We start from the raw sequence: 16968 nt of genomic DNA on the forward strand, positions 1-16968 counted from the left end.
CTTAGGCATGCGAATCCCCGTTCCTTGTCCCATCGTTAGACAGGACACCCAGAAACTTACAGGGAGGGATCTCCTCTAACCCTGCTGAGGGAAGGGATTCTCCTGAGTCATTCAAGACATCCCATCCTGGGTTTGGAGTTATGGGCCTAGAAGAGGACTCAGCTCCCTCCAGGCACACCACAAACCCCCAGGAGGTGGGATTCCTCTTGCTTCTGTTCACATGTGCACATAGAAGGCACCTGCATGTGAGCTGTTTGTCTCAGCTCTCATGTCAGTTAATGGAGATTAAGGGAGTTGTTCAGGTGGGAACATCTGGTGACATCTGAGGTGACACCAGAGCTTCTCCAAGCTATGTGCAGGTGAGTGCAAGCTCTAATGGAGCAATGCTGAGAGACAAGGCAGCATCTGGGGGCATCGTCTTGGAGCCTGGAGGGGAATTCCTTTGGTAGAGGGAAATGACAGCAGATGTTTACAGTTAGGAGAACTAAAACCTTCCCTTTCCCTTATGTCCACAGCACCTACAGAGGTAGTCAGCTGCCCAGATGGAGCCAAGTCCCTCTCCTTCTCTTCTCCATCAGCTGTATTTCCTAGATCTCCACTGACTGTAATGGCAGTTGTCTCAAGGACATCCCCCAGTGCTTAACCTGGTTCAGGGCAGCTGCTCAATGGCCACACACAGGCCTGGAGTGCTACACGAGATGCCAGGGCTCTCCAGCACAACGGCCTGTGGCTGGCAGGGACAGCACAGGACCTATGGGAAAGCCATTCCCGTTCAGAGGGGATGCGGGACAGACACCCCAGGCAGCGTTGCCGACAGGTTCGCTTCCTTTGTGCAAGCCCAGGTGGCATCTCCGGCAGATTCGGGCTCTGTTGGCCAGCGACTGAATCCCAGCCCTGCAGTGAGGCAAGGTCTGACCCAAGTTCATCCAGCCGATGCAGAGCAGTGCATGAACAGGAAGCCCATCGCACGGGCGGCTCCAATCATTTGGCTGCTCCCAAACTCTCTTGGTGCTTCTTTCAACAAGCCTTTGCTCAGCCCCTTGATGATACAGTCAAGGAAGAGGTGAATGATTGTCACCGTGTTCCTGGATCACAGCATGTCCAAAGCCAAGGACATTTTCAGCAGCACCTTGTCTTCCTGGAGATCAGCTTCACCTCCACCACAGGCCCTCAGAACCTGCAATCAGGAGAAGGCAGAGGAGAAAGGCTTATTTAAGCAAGCCATGGAAGTCTCCAGATCCATGGCCCCAGGTCTTGTTGGGGACTGTAATGACCCCGACACTCACTGGGAGGGGAGCACAGCAGGATGCAGACTGTGCAGCTGGTGTCTGGGGTCTCTTGGGACCACTTCTTTGCACAGGTGCCAGGCCAACAAAGGTGATCTTTGCCTGAATCTGGTCCTTGCGAAAGAGGCAGTGCTGATGAGGGATGTGAAAACCAGTGTGAGCCTGGGCTGCAGTGACCGTGAAATAGTGGGGGAAGAGTTTAGCCTCTTCAGGAGACTTTTAGTGCCAGGCCCATGGGCAGCAGAGCTCCGTACAGCTGGTCTTTCAGGAAAGCATCTTCAAAGCACAAGACCTGTCCAGACAAATAAGCAGGAAAACAACCAGACATTTCAGGAGAGCAGCTTGGTTAAAGAAGGAACTCATTAAGAAGTTTCATAGAAAAACAGAAGCATTCCGGAGGTGGATGCAAGAACTCGGGGACAAATTTAGAAATGGGGATGGCTTTAGGGAAGCCAAAGCTTCCCTGGTGTGGACCCTTGCAAGAGGTTCGAGGGCATCAAGTGGAGCTGTTAGCCCTTCCAGAAAGAGTTTTAGGAAAAAACAAAGAGAACGTGTGGCCACTGCTGAACTTAGTAAGAGCAGGTGTAGACAGCTCTGAGATACTCTATATCCTCTTTGCCTTAGTCTTCCCCAGCAAGGTCTCCCAAGCCTTTGCGCCTTGAGGCAGGACTCTGGAGGAAAAGAACCAGCAGTGGATGTGGATCAAGTCAGGGGTCACTTGAGCAAGCGCAATCCTTTCTGGTCACTGGGGCTGGAGGGGCGGCATCCCAGGGAGCTGAGCGAGCTGGCCTTTGTCACAGGGAGAAAACTCTCCATCACCTCTGAAAGGTCATGGAGACTGGGGAACATCCTGATGACTGGCAGCACCTTTGTACATTGTACGCACCTTTCAAAAATGCCCAAGGGATGAGCAGGGGAACAGAAGGCTGTGCCCCCGAGGACGTCCACTCGCGTCCCCTTTCTGGGTGTCTGAAAGGAAGGTGATGGGATTTACCCAGGGGAGATTGTGCCTGGCCAGCCTCTTTGCTCTTTCTGAAGAAAGGAGAGGATTGCTGCACGGGGGAGAGCAGTGGTTGTCTTCTACCTGGAGGTCAGCAAAGCTTTCGCCATCATCCCTCACAATATTCAATGTTAGGATATTATGGTCTGCATGGGGGGATAGCTAGATGGGTAAAAACGAGCTGGACAGGTGGGCTCAGAGGTACGTGGTCAATGCGTGGTTCTCTGCCTGCAGGCATCTAGCTAGCAGGGTCCTGCTGGGGTCTACCCGGCAACCTGCCCTGTTTAACGTCTTTTTGATGACCTGGAGGAGCTGAGAGAGGGATTATTCATAACATTTGTAGCAGAGACCACATTGAGGAGAACAGACACTACACTGGAGGGCAGGGTGGCCATCCCAAGGGACACAGACAGGCTGGAGGGATGGACCAGTAGGAACCTCATGGGGTGACAGTGATGTGGGCAAGCAGGGGCAGTGGATAAAATCTTCTAAGGAAGAGGCAGAGGCATCGGGCAGTGTAGGACAGCCTGTGGTGGGGATGGCCCCGTTGCTGGGGCTGGCACCTCCCAATGAACTGAAATCCTTGTCCTTTCGACTATGGCCGCTGTCTCTTCCACCGAGGTCCCCAAGAGAACACCAGGTCCCTACAGCTCCAGCGCTTTCCTGTCTCTTCACCCACCCACTCACTCCATAGAGCCTCAGAGGAGTCCTCCTGGTGTCCTGCACTTGGCATCGTATGCCCCCACATCTCACTGCCCCCAGCAGCAGCCCTGAGCATGCCATGATGGAACAGATCCCCATTCCTAGGGGGTCAGGGCTTGAACATCCTGCTTGATCACAGAATAACAGAATCACTAAGGTTGGAAAAGACCTGTAAGAACAGCAGGTCCAACCATCAACCCAACACCACATGCCCACTAAACCATGTCCCGCAGTGCCACATCTACTCCTTCCTTGATGAAATGCATGAAGGCCTTTCACAGTTGCCTCCACATTTGATTTTCCACCTGTAACCAGTGCCTCTGAGTTCCTGCTTCAGCAGCCCCCAGGGATCATCCCTTTTCTGGTCATTCCCTCCATGGCCTCTTCAGCGATGGCCCTCGCTGGGGCCCACTAACACCCTCAGAAACCTGGAGGCTGTGTGCTGACTTTTACTTCTCCAGAGCCTTGTTCAACCTTCCTGCAGTATCTGCAGTTCAGGAACTTGGCACCAGAGGGCTCCTTAACATGCAAAACTCACTAACAAGCCAAGGCTCTGCGCATAACTTTCCCTAATTCCTCAGTCCTTATGGGGTTCATTTGAGAGGTTTGCGGAGTGTAGTCAAAGTGAAAAGATTTCGATACTCAATATCAGTAAGAAACAATTTCTTCTCTTTCCAATTTTTCTTTTTCTGCTTATTCATTAAGTGATGTCAGCAAATTCCAATTCTTACTGACACAGAACACCTCCTGATAGAGTCCTAATACCTATGGAAGTCAAGACCCTGTATGTCAGACACCCTATGGGCAGCCTTTGTCCCTCCCTCCAACCCCACCAGTTCTCTCATCAGCCACCTGGGACTCGCAGCACCTTTCTTCAAATTGGAGCTTTCTCCACTGCAGTCAGTAGCTGCATGTTTCAGCCCATGGACACCAATTCCCACTTGCTTTATTTGGAGAATGAGCTGCATGCAGACACAGAACAATCGTTCTTTATTCCAAAACCCAAAACCAAAAGAAGGCTTGGTTCAATAAAAAATAAAACACACTCCTCTGCTGTACATTAAGTCCACCTGACCTCCTCTGCAGTCCACTTTCCACAGTGGATGCCCTTAGGCCAATAAAAACACATTGCTGTGTCAAGCACAGATCCCAGAAACCCCCAAAGCACTCCCTGCCCCACGCTCTGTTCGTCCATATTCACTCACAGCGAGTCTCACACTGAAGCCGTGAGCTCCCGGAAATCACAGAAGGAAGCAAAGGAACAAAGTGAATCAAATGCTCTCTTTTGAATAGACAAATCTGCACTGATCCCAACATATCTGGGTCACAGGAGTGTCTTCAAGTAGACTCTGCAGCATCTGGACCCACTCATTTCTCATTCTCCTCCAACGCTGGAGCCCTTGGGTGCACTTGTCCAGGCTTCCCTTTCTACTCAAGGGAGAGAAATGAGCTGTCTCAGCTGAGATGCTTTGGCCTATCCTGCCTGTCCACCAGCTCCTGCTCCACAAAGGCTCCCATCAGCCCTGGGTCACATTTCCCAGTAGCATGTGGAGTCTTCAGCTACCCCCGGGAATCTTGGAGGCAGTGGCCACCTCTGTGTGGGCAACTGCATCAACCGCTGAAGGAAGGTGTTAGGCAGAAGTTGAAACATATGTGGGAAAGACCTTGGTGTAATAATTGGGTAAGAAGGCTTTGACACTTGTCTGTAAATTCTCATGATTCTTTTACAGGCCATGGCCATGGACCAGCAAGGTAATGACACTTTCTCTCCCTCTATGTAAACACAGATTTATACATCTTGTCCCTTTTGACTGGTAACATTTGGGTTTGCTCAAGTAGCTACTGATTTGGTTCCTATCCACTGATGGCTGTTTTCCTCTCGAGTCCTGCCTTGAGGCACCAAGGCCTGGGAGACCTTGCTGGTGATAAGAGCACATAAACTATCTCAGGTCTATTTAGACCGACTCTCACTAAATTTAGGGGTGATCCCATGTCTCAGGTCTATCTAGACATCCTCTTACTAACTTTAGGAGTGATCCCATATTATCTTTACTTCTTCCTTCACTGTCCCTGAAGTAGTAACAGCTCGTTATGGTGCCCTTGAATTCACTTTCAGGTTTCAACTGAGTTTTGCTACAGACCGTTTCCGTGCTTGGAGGACGTTGTCCTTGAAGACCAGCTGTACGGAGCTCTGCTGCCCTTCAATGCTGCTGACCACGAGACCCCACTACAACTCCCCACAATAGGCCAAAGTCTGCCCCTCTAAGATCCGGCATCTGCAGTCTCTATTTTCCTTCCTCACTCTCCTCGGGAGCTGGGACCCCACTATTTCAGTGTCACGACAGAAAAGGCTTACGCTGACCTTCAGTTCACTGGCCAGCTCTTCCTTGCTGGCAAGTGTCAGATCCAGGCTGGCATGACCCTTGTTGGCCCATCTGCCAGCGGTGCTAAGACGTTCTCCCAAGACACTCCAGAAGCTGCCTGGACTGTCTGCATGCTGCTGCGTTCCTCTTCCAGAAAATGGCAGGGTCATTCAAGTCCCCAGTGAGGACCAGGCTTCTACATGCCGAGACTTCCTTGGGGTGCTTAGAAAAGTCTATGCCAACTTCCCCATCGTGACTGTGGGTTCCTCGTCTCCCACCACGATGTCACCTTCACTGGCCCCTCCTCTGACCCTCACTCACAAGGGCTCACCCAACTTGTCCCTTGCCCCACAGAGGCGCTCCAGACATCCCAGCGACTTCTTCCCTCTGAGGGAACCCCACCCCAGGTCCTTCCAGCCTGTCTCTCCTGAACAGCCTCTGCCCATCCATTGCAGCACCCCAAGCTGTGTCACTTGTCCCCCCATGCCTTGGCCGTTCCTCCATGGATGTCAAAAGCACAGGCTCCAGCTCGTCCTGGCTGTGCCCTGGCTGAGGGCATCAGTGCGCATTTGGGCTGTAGCCCCTCCGGTGTAGCCCCAGGCCAAGCTCTGACTTGTCTTAGGGAAAGCTGGTACCAAGTGTCCAAGACCCCGTCTGTGCAAAGGCTTTGCTTCAGAGCAGAGATGTGCGGGAGTGGACCCCAGATGGAAACATCAAGCTGAAATTCGATGCCAAGAGAGTGAGCAAACCCTGCTGTGCCAAGGCCAGAGAGAAACAGGGCTGGGCAGTGCAGCGCAGAAGGAAACGGGTTTTTTGTCAGTGGTGTCTGTGCTGCCCCTGAGGGCCTTTGCCAGAGGTGAAGCTGATCTCCAGGAATGCCAAGGTGCTGCTGACAGGCCCACTGGGAAAACTCTTCCTTGACTATATTATCCAGGGGGAGAGTAAGGGTTGGTGGAGAGAAAAACCAGCAGTTTGGAAGTGTAGGCACACGCGTGGCGACCCCGGTGTGATGAACTTCCTATTCCTGGACTGCCCTACATCGACTGGCTAGAGAAGGGACAGAGCTTGCCCCACGGCAGGGGTGGCAATCAGTCTCTTGCACAAAGGCACTGCATCTGTCTGCAATGCTGTCTGGGGAGTCTGACACACACTCGCTCTGAATGGGGATGGCTTTCCTGTGTGGGGCTATTCCTGTCACTGCCAACCGCACGCAGCTGTGTGTGAGAGCTGTGGCATGTCGCGTAACATTACAGGCTTGTAATTGGAATTAAATAGAGTAACTGCCCTGAATTATCCCTATGTGGGGATGTTCTTGAAATCACGCTCGTTATAGTCAACGGAGATCTAGTAAAGCTGGCTCAAAACCTGGCTGATGACAGGTGTGTCAAGGTCCCCTTGGATGGAACCTCCAACAGTGCAGCTTTTAAAGCATGTGTGCCAATGGTCGTCCTGAGTCATGCTGCTTCTAACAAGACCATAATTTCCCCAGTGGGGTCTGTTTTGCCCATGACAGCAATTGGTAAATGAATTGGTCAATAAATGGCCCTCCTCGGGGTCATGGATAGAGGTGTTACACTGCAGAGGGCCCAGGAGAGTCCCCTGTGCTGCCCCACCATGCCCCAGTACGTCCCACTGGCCTCCAGGTAGGGTATGACCCCTTCACCACTGTGCTCTCAGCCTCATTCTCCACCTGGTGTTTTGCCCATCTGTCTGATCGTCCAGACTGTAAAGGCCTCCCTTGGGTACAAGAATACCAAGGGAGACCATGGCAAAAGTCTTGCTGCAGCTGAGGTAAATGCCATCCACTGGTCTCCCCTCATGCACAAATGCAGTTACTTCATCAGGAAGGCAATCAGGTTGGCGAGGCATGATTTACCCTTGGCAAGTCCATGCTGACTGCTTTTGGACGCATTCCCTGCGTTGCACTTTTGGCCCCTTTCAAAGGTGGGGGCAACGTTGCCTTTCCTCACTCACAAGAGACCTCTATTGATCCCATGCCCCTTCCCAAGGGATATTCCAAAGAAATATTGATCTTCCCCTGTAACTTCATTACCGCTTTCCTGCCTGTGACATGGTGTCTTGAATTTCTCTAGTTTTTCATATATTTGCACCTGTCCAGGATACAGTGACCATTTCTAAAGTCAACTTTTAGATGCAGACTGCCCAGACAAAGGCCCTTGCCATGATTCACCATTTTTCTCCTCCCCTTATTCTTTGTCCATCCAGATACCTCTCACCTATGCTGCTGCCTTGAGCTTCAGGGAGTTAAAAGCTTGCCTGTCTTTCAGTAGTCTAATTGTCTCTCTAGCCAACTCTTTAGTTACGTCCATCTCTGTCTTCTTGTACCTATCAAAAACATTTCTGATCAGATGATCCCTTGTAGAGAGGCAACTTGTACTGAGCATATGGTTACAGAGTGTGTTTTACTGTTTATGAAAAGTCATCATGCTTTAATTTTCTTTCCTTACAAATAGGAAAGACTCTTCTGTGCCTGTGTGCAGCCAGTTCTCGAAGGAGAGCGGGTGGGAGATGGTGCCATGGAGCTGTAACCTCCAGCTGCAGACTTCAGCGGAGAAGTCTGATGCAAGGAACAGTGATGTAAGCCCCAGGAGGCCAAAGACAGAAATGGCGAGGTTGGGGAGGTGAGGAGCAAAGTTGTCCATGCAGTGTCAGACCCCAAGGGACTGCTTTTCCTGCCTGTCCAGACCTCCTGAGGAGACATCCTGGCTCAATAGCACTTGGAGAATGCTGCTATCACCCCTTCTCTAAACTGAAAAGCAATCAAAAATATCCTTGAAAATATTAGATGCACTTTGAAATCTCCCTCCTTAACTACACTATGGCACCTCTCTAATTAGCTGTACAAGTCTTGAAGACTTGAAGCAAATTACAAGAAGAGACATGGCTCGTTAGGGCTTTCTGTATTCTAATGAGCCCCACGGTGTATTTGGTGCTGAGTCCGTGAGCCTCAGATACTGAGAGAAGATTGAACAAAGTGCTCAAGAAGTCAGAAGCAAAACTCCAAGGGCCTTGAAGCATTAATGGGCCCCACTGAGGGCCATTCCTGACAAAGCCTCCCCAAGGACTTGTTAGAGCAGAGAATTGGAGGCCATGATTGCAGGTAGGCAAAGGCACCGGGCAGGTGGCTCTCGTGCTGAGAAAACCCTTTGTTTCTTTCATGAAGCAGAAAGGCCAAACCCTGGGAAGGCAGATCTTGTCCCTCACGTGTGGCTCAGAGCTCTTCTTGGGGGCAGTGGGATGTGAGGGTGAGCAATGCCAAGTGTAAGAAAATTCTATGACACCTCCTGGCCTCCCCAGGCAGGGGAAACAAAGTCCAGAGCCTCAAAAGAAAGTTTCTGCTGGTAGGCCTCGGTGGAAGAGGCAACTGCCATGGCCAAGGGGACAAAGACCTCGGTCCTGTTGAGCCTTTTAGTCTCTCCAGAGCCCTTGGCCCGTGCCTGCACCTCTTTCCCTTCAGGCTGTAGACACCCATCTTGCTTTCCCACCTAGCTCTCACCCCAGCATTTCTATACCTTCACGGATGTCTCTCCACCCTCACTGGCTTTTCCTTGAAATACAAAGTCATGGGATGGTCCACACTCCCTCTGGATGACCTCTTGCACCACAATGTAACCCTTTGGTTAAGACTTCTTTTTCCTCACCTCCAGTATGAACGTTCCAAGCTGCACGTTGTGCAGGTTTCTTTCTCTTCCCACTACCAACAAAAGCTCCAGCCTCCAAGTTGCAGGCTACAACTGCAGTACCCTGAGCCTCCACTTCACCAGCCTAAAGAAGCCCAGGACCTTCAGCCTCTCCAAAAAACCCCCCACCCCATCCTGGAAGATTTCCTCCAGATCCTTTCCAGTTCCTCCCCATTCCTCCAGACGGGGGAACCCCACACCAGGGCACTCTAGTCCAGACGTGGCCACAGCAGTGCTGAGTCAAGGGGGATGAGGACTCTCTTGTCTGGGTGGCCACCCTCCTCCTAAGGCAGCCCCGTATGCAGTTGGCCTTATTAACTTTGAGCATGCACCATTGGCTCATATGGCACCCCTTGGAACACCCAGGCCCTTCACCTCAGGGTCACTCCTGAGCTGTTCAGGTCCCAGCCCGCCCTCATGGTTGGGGTTATTCTGGCCCAAAAAAAGGACTCGCAACTTCTGCTTCTAAAACTTCATGAGTTTTCTACTGCCAAATCCGAGAGCTTCTCAAGGTCCCCCTGGAGTCAAGCTCTGTTTGGACAGCTGTCAATGTGTGCATACAGATGGCCCACCAGATTAGTGGTGCCTCTGACAAGATCTCAGCAGGAAGAATTGCAGGACACTAGAGACAATAGAAGACATACTAGTTTAATGGAATCGCTGGCAAAGGTCGAAATATCCCTGGTGACAAGCTCAGAAACACCAAAGGAAGGTACAAAGGAAGCCAAACTGGGGCCAGGGAGGAAAGGGTAAAGAGAGATGGGCTGTCTGCATGGGAGGGTACAAGGATGGTCAAGGGCAAGAGCTTGTGAGGAGGAAAAGAGGGAAAAAGGAAAGAAAAAGTGAAGGAAATGAAATGGTCAGGGCTGTTTGGGGTACCTGCCAAGCAGCCCTGCACCTGAATAATAATGCCTGGAGTGGGACAAGAAAGTCACAGATCACCTGACCAAACTTCCTTCTGTCTGACTTCAGCGGTCACCAGGAACCCGAGTGCTTTGCCTCCCATCCTGAAGGCAAGATCTGTGGTGGATGGAAGCACAGAATCATTCATGCCGGAAGGGACCTCAGGAGGTCTCCAGGCCAACCTCCCGCTCTCAGCAGGGTCAGCTATGAGGTCAGAGCTGGTTTCTCAAGGGATGAGTCATTGTGGGCTTTAAAAGCTCCAGGGATGGAGATGACACAAGCTCTCTGTGAAATCTGCTCCAGTGCTTGACTGTCTTGATGGGGAGAAAGTTTTTCCTGTCTGGTTTCAGCTGATGTCCATTGGCCCTCATCCTCCCATCATGCACAACAGTGAAGAACCTGGCTCCATTTTCTTGCTGGTATCCAAGAAGATGTGGGAAGGCTCTTATTAGGTCTCCCCAATGCCTTAATTCCTCCTGGCTTTGCACCTTGGGTGGACAAGGGCATCCTGGGCTGCATTAGGAAGAGCACTGCCAGAGGGTTGGTGGAGATCATCCTTCCTCTCCACTCAGCCCTGCCACAATTTGTCTTGCACTCTTCCCTCAGGGTTTTCCACCCTACCCCCTCACTCACACTGCAGCCAAAGCTACCATCCACATCTCCCACCAGTCCTGCCCTGTCTTCTTGTGAAAAACATATCCTGGAGAGCATTCTCAGCATGGTGGGCCAGGGATCACTTTCCACCTTCCCTGTAACTGAGGTCTTCTAGCAGAGGTCCATGGTCTTCAAAGGCCCCTGGTGATTACCAGGGCCTAAAATAGTGTCCCTTCCTCCAGCTGCCTGGAGGACACTCATCCTCTTCCCAGCCTTCCTCAGGCAGTGCAGTGATCCTGACCAAAAGACCATTGTTACCTGAAGGAGTTGGGGATCCATCTAAGAGGAAACCTGAGTAGACCCAGGCCTGGGCTGTGCTCCACGTACAGCTTGGCCTTCAGGCTCTCTTGTGCAGATCATACTCCTGGGTCGCAGAGTAAATTGGATTGTGATGAGAAGTCTGCAGGAAGCTCCCACCTGATACCAGTGATGAGGCCAACTGCATGTCCTTACCTATATCTAGAACTGCCACAGCAAATTCACAGGTGAACTGCCTCTTTTGGGGGCAGTAGAAATGAGGACTTGACTTTTTTCCTTCTAAGGAAACACTGAAAGGGATCACAGGATGAAAATGGGATCACCCTCTCCAGACGGCATCTGCAAGACTTGCTGCACCAGCCGACGAGGCAGAAGCGACCTCACCATGACCTCCCAAGCCACATGCCTGCTGCTGGCCTTTCGGCTTCTCCCATAAACACAACCAAACCGTGTGCGTACTGCTGTCCCATCAGGTACTCAGGCGGAAAGGAGATGACAACCCATATCCAAGCCCTCCTCCTGTGTGGGCCTACCAGGTTCTTAGGGAAAGGGATTCCCACAATCAACTTGCCAGCCAGGTGCCTGCTGCTGGTCTGTCAGAGACTCTGGCAGATGTGAGCCTAGAAGCACATGTCCCAGCCACCAGTCAAGGGCTGACCTGTCAGCTACTTGAGAAAGAAGTGACCTCACAGGCCCTTTCCCAGACGTGTTCCTGCTGCTGGCCTGTCAACTCCAGAGACAGAAGTGACCTCACAGCCACCTTCACAGCCTCGTGCCTCCTGCTATCCCGTGAGATCCTGAGGCACAGCTGACCTCACCAGAGCATTCCCACCTAACTAACACTGCTGTGAGCAGAGATGGGGCTGTCCCCAGTCGGGAAGCTGGCCAGCAGCCGGGACATGCTGGTGGAGCTGTAGCAAGTGTTCCAGTGTTCCACCCCCAGCAGAATGATGAGGGTGTTCCCAACCCCAATCCTAGGACAGGTCATGAGAGAGAGGAGGAAGAGAGTTGTCTAAGAGTTGGGGACATTCCCCATTCCCAGTAAGGGAAATGCCATTGATGATGTCAGATTGTCCCACTGCCCTTTCTCCACAGAAGGTTTTAGGTCCTTCTGGTCCCCTCTCTCCTTGTAGCACACCTACAAGGAAGGACAGTTGTTTCTCTGCTGGTTGCTTGAAGATATTGTGAAGGAAGTTCAGAGAGATGAAACCTGGAGGTGTGTGTGCCTCTGAGGGCACTCAAACAGCCTAGATGTGCTCCGCCTTTTGGGAAAGGTGAGAAATGCCTTCTTCTAGAGGGCATTGTCACCCACGCTTGCAGAACCCCTTCTGAGTGCAGGTGTCCAGAGCTGAGCTGGCCTCATGCACTGCTCGCACACACAGAGGGGTGTTCGGAGACAGGAGTCCTTCCCTTGCACAGGCGCAGGCAGTGCATTGCAGCAGCCATGGTGTCTCCCTGGCCTCCTGCTGCCACTCCCAGAGCCTGGGAGACACCTCAGCCCTGCGGTGGGTCCCCTGGCTCTGCACTCGTGTGAGATGCCCCACGGCATGGGGAATGGACACGGGGACCTTGGTTCAAGGAAGCAGATCCCAGTGCTGCCTTCAGGTGGATTCCCAGGGGACGTTACTCTCAACGGGAAGTGACCTCGAGCTACTGGTTCTCCCACAGGCCTTCACGGCACCCCCAGGAATAGCTGATGGCACTTGTGCTCACTCGGGGTCATCTCACCACACGCACACCATGGGCACGCTTACATCTCACCTGTACAATGCAAACACGGACTTCTGACCTAGTCATTCAGTGTCCCTCCGTGGAGGGACCAAAAGCTTCTCTGAGCTGGGGTGAGAGGTCAGAGCTGGAAAATGTGGTTTTATTGGCTGGTCTGTGTCGATTGCCCAGGGGCAGCTTCCCCCGGGTCTCCAGCAAACATGGGCACAGAGCAGACCCTGCTCTGCTGGTCCTTCAGGGCTCTGCCAGGAGACCTGGCTGTGCCAGGACACTGCTGTGTGTCCCCAACCTTCACACTCACACACTCTAGCTGCTCACGGTGTTTTCCTTTCCAGGACTCTTTCCTGGGCATGTTCTTGAGAACAACATTAGAAGAAGTCCTAAGCCTTCAGGCACTGCCTTGAGGAGATCCCCTTTCATGACAGCAATGCTGTGATGGGTGTCAGATCTGTCACCGAAGTGCCCATTGCCTGTCCCTGCCTGCAGCCACAGGACTGCCACGCAGCAGGACTCTGACCAAGCCCCAAGAGCACTCAGATGTTACACCAGTACAAGGGCTCAGAAGAAGAGAGTGGAAGTTGAAATCGAGCAGCTTGGGAAGGTGAAGCGCTGGTGCTGCCTGGCAGTGCTGCTGTGCTGGGACTCGTTTCCCCTCCACCTCTGCACACAGACACTGCCCTGCAGCTCCAGAGAAGCTCTTGGAGAAAGGATCTGGGACAAACAAGTCACGGCAGGGTCCTCTATTTTCTTTAAAAACACAGAGAGCACGGCTCCTCATTTACACATCTGTGGGTCACACAAAGCTGGAGAGATACATAATTAGAAATGGCACAAACAATGACATTCTTTCTGGACACTATTTGAAAAAGAAAAACAGAGGGAAAAATCCCAAACCCACAACCAACACCAACCAAAACTACAGAGGATGGGCTGGGCCGGTAATGAGTGACATTACGAGTGATTGACAGTAGATGACAAGCAGTTTAATGCGTTTGAAAAGTATCCACTCATCAATTTCCACAGTGCATCCTTGAGCTCCTGGTTCCTCATGCTGTAGATGAGGGGGTTCACTGCTGGAGGTAACACTGAATACAGAACTGCAACCAACAGATCCAGGGATGGGGAGGAGATGGAGGGGGGCTTGAGGTAGGCAAACATGGCAGTGCTGAGAAACAGGGAGACCACGGCCAGGTGAGGGAGGCACGTGGAAAAGGCTTTGTGCCGTCCCTGCTCAGAGGGCATCCTCAGCACGGCCCTGAAGATCTGCACATAGGACAGCACGATGGAAACAAAACATCCAAGGACTAAACAGACACTAACCACAAGAAGCCCAACTTCCCTGAGGTAGGAGTGTGAGCAGGAGAGCTTGAGGATCTGGGGGATTTCACAGAAGAACTGGTCCACAGCATTGCCCTTGCAGAGTGGTAGTGAAAATGTATTGGCCGTGTGCAGCACAGCATAGAGAAACCCACTGGCCCAGGCAGCTGCTGCCATGTGGACACAAGCTCTGCTGCCCAGGAGGGTCCCGTAGTGCAGGGGTTTGCAGATGGCAACGTAGCGGTCATAGGCCATGACGGTGAGAAGAAAATACTCTGCTGAAGCACAGAAAAAGAAAAAAAAGACCTGTGAAGCACATCCAGAGTAGGAGATGGCCCTGGTGTCCCAGAGGGAATTGGCCATGGCTTTGGGGAGAGTGGTGGAGATGGAGCCCAGGTCGAGGAGGGAGAGGTTGAGGAGGAAGAAGTACATGGGGGTGTGGAGGCGGTGGTCACAGGCTACGGCGGTGATGATGAGGCCGTTGCCCAGGAGGGCAGCCAGGTAGATGCCCAGGAAGAGCCAGAAGTGCAAGAGCTGCAGCTCCCGCGTGTCTGCGAGTGCCAGGAGGAGGAACTGGGTGATGGAGCTGCTGTTGGACATTTTCTTCCTCTGGGCAAGGGGCACTGTGCAATAAGGAATCGACAGTGACAAGTTAGGAGAAACTTCTCAGGACAATCCCATGCCATTCCTCATAGAAATCCCTGTCCCTGAGCTGAATGAGGGACAAGCCAGTTCATTCCCCAACCCTATCAACTGAATGACATACTGCCTCACAGTTTCAAATACAACTTGGTCACGTAGTTCCCTTGAAGACACCTCCATTGAAGGACCCCAGTCAGAGTTAGAAGAGAAGCTGACTTGCACCATCATGCCAGCCCCGAGAGCAAGAGCACCACGAGCAGGTGCGGAAAAAAGGAAGGCTACTGCTGTGCTCCAAAAAAATGAAGCAGGGACAGAAAGGCAGAGAGGCATGCAGGGCAGCCTTCTCCTTACCCGGCTGTGCTCTCCACCTCACAGACACATGCACACATGCATATTCATTGCAGGACCCACGTCTTTCTCTTCTGGAGGTCCAGCTGTGGAGGAGGTAACGCATGCCCTGGACTGGGGGCAGAGGCTCTTCTGGGCGGGAGAAGAGACCGGGGGTTGCTCTGGGGGAGGCACCTGCTCTGCAGGGGATGGCAGGGAGGTGCCCAAATCTTTCCTCCCATGGCGTTTCTGGTAGCAGCTCCCTCTCACTCCCTGCCCATGTCTCTGCTGCCTGGAGCTGTCCCTGCCACCCGAGCTGTTTCTCTGTGCCCTCTTCTCCTCCCAGTCGCTGCTCACACAGCCCATCCCACCCGCTGTGAGCTCAGCTCTGCCCTGAGATACCTCCTGGCAGGGAGGCACTGCCCAAGGGCATCTCTGGGTGGGCAGGGGCTAAGAAGCAGCTCAGACAAGTGCTATCAAGAACTGGGGTCTCAGTCCCTTCTCCAGAGAAGAGAAATAAATTCCAATCTCCCACTGCCCACCCAGCCCACCAACAGTGGGAAACTGAAAGCACAGATACCTTCCCTGTCAAGTAAATGCTGCCTCAATGTTCTTCTTCAAAAGGACGCTCTGCAAATGCCCCGAGGCTTATCTGGAGCTGTGAGCAGCCCATGCAGCGCCCTATCTACAGCAGAAGCACCCTGCCCTGCCAGGGTTGCTCCTTCCACCCACAGCTTCTCCCCACAGCGCTGTGGGGAGCTCCCCGGGCAGGCTGAGTGCTGACCCTGACAGACAGCAGCGTCCCTGCCCCAGCACACAGCCCCTGGGACACAGGGACCCTGCTCTGAAGGACAGCCCTGGGCACCCCTGGCTGCACACCCACCTTCACCGCCCTGCAGCCATCCCTGGGAGAAGGCAGCGAACGCGTCCTGTCCTTCTGACGGTGCAGCAGGGAAGCCCTGCTCTGGAGCACTCATCCAACTGCCTTTAAGCTCTCTCAGCCTCGCAGGTCTCCCCTCGGTGCCTGCAGGCAGTGCCCCCAGCCCTGCTCCTGGGCAGAGCTGTCTCTCTGCAGCGCTGCCCGCTTGCCATCAGCTCCCTCCCTCCATCCCAGGAGCCCAGCCCAGCTCAGCAGCAGAGGACCAGCCCAAGGCGGCACTTTCTCTGCCCGCTCTGGGCTCCCTCCAGGTGTCCCTGGGGCTCTGGGGGAACCTGCTGTGAAACAGGCTGAAGGGATCACTCATCTTCCCTCCCGCAGCTGGGGAGAGAGACTTCTTTCCAGCTGTGACATTTCTCCCATCAGAGACAGAGTTAGGTCTAAAAGTCTCTCTCCTTCTCTTCCCCATCAGCTGTATTTCCTAGATCTCCACTGACTGTACTGGCAGTTGTCTCAAGGACATCCCCCAGTGCTTAACCTGGTTCAGGGCAGCTGCTCAGTGGCCACACACAGGCCTGGAGTGCTACACGAGATGCCAGGGCTCTCCAGCACAACGGCCTGTGGCTGGCAGGGACAGCACAGGACCTATGGGAAAGCCATTCCCGTTCAGAGGGGATGCGGGACAGACACCCCAGGCAGCGTTGCCGACAGGTTCGCTTCCTTTGTGCAAGCCCAGGTGGCATCTCCGGCAGATTCGGGCTCTGTTGGCCAGCGACTGAATCCCAGCCCTGCAGTGAGGCAAGGTCTGACCCAAGTTCATCCAGCCGATGCAGAGCAGTGCATGAACAGGAAGCCCATCGCACGGGCGGCTCCAATCATTTGGCTGCTCCCAAACTCTCTTGGTGCTTCTTTCAACAAGCCTTTGCTCAGCCCCTTGATGATACAGTCAAGGAAGAGGTGAATGATTGTCACCGTGTTCCTGGATCACAGCATGTCCAAAGCCAAGGACATTTTCAGCAGCACCTTGTCTTCCTGGAGATCAGCTTCACCTCCACCACAGGCCCTCAGAACCTGCAATCAGGAGAAGGCAGAGGAGAAAGGCTTATTTAAGCAAGCCATGGAAGTCTCCAGATCCATGGCCCCAGGTCTTGTTGGGGACTGTAATGACCCCGACACTCACTGGGAGGGGAGCACAGCAGGATGCAGACTG

General features: G+C 53.0%; 1 protein-coding gene across 1 annotated transcript; it reads right to left on the reverse strand.

Moving 5' to 3' along the window:
• Nucleotides 1-1090: 1090 nt before the first annotated feature.
• On the reverse strand, nt 1091-14521 carry LOC132321364 (olfactory receptor 14A16-like). The gene is made up of 3 exons (XM_059834869.1): nt 13617-14521; nt 12992-13043; nt 1091-1177 (listed from the first exon to the last, which is right to left on the reverse strand). The coding sequence occupies exons 1-3, from the start codon at nt 14510-14512 to the stop codon at nt 1091-1093; spliced, it is 1035 nt and encodes a 344-aa protein (XP_059690852.1). The 5' UTR covers nt 14513-14521.
• Nucleotides 14522-16968: the final 2447 nt, after the last annotated feature.

This window comes from Gavia stellata, unplaced genomic scaffold, assembly GCF_030936135.1.
Source record: "Gavia stellata isolate bGavSte3 unplaced genomic scaffold, bGavSte3.hap2 HAP2_SCAFFOLD_59, whole genome shotgun sequence".
NCBI classification, from domain to species: domain Eukaryota; kingdom Metazoa; phylum Chordata; class Aves; order Gaviiformes; family Gaviidae; genus Gavia; species Gavia stellata.

What these genes read in the sequence shown, in the direction of transcription:
- LOC132321364 (XM_059834869.1), bottom strand. Translation starts at nt 14,512, where the DNA reads ATGTCCAACAGCAGCTCCATCACCCAGTTCCTCCTCCTGGCACTCGCA. An exon ending in CAGGAGCTCAAGGATGCACT is followed by an intron (nt 13,044 to 13,616) that starts GTGGAAATTGAT and finishes CTTCGGTGACAG; the next exon opens with ATCTGACACCCATCACAGCA. An exon ending in AAGGGGATCTCCTCAAGGCA is followed by an intron (nt 1,178 to 12,991) that starts GTGCCTGAAGGC and finishes TCCTGATTGCAG; the next exon opens with GTTCTGAGGGCCTGTGGTGG.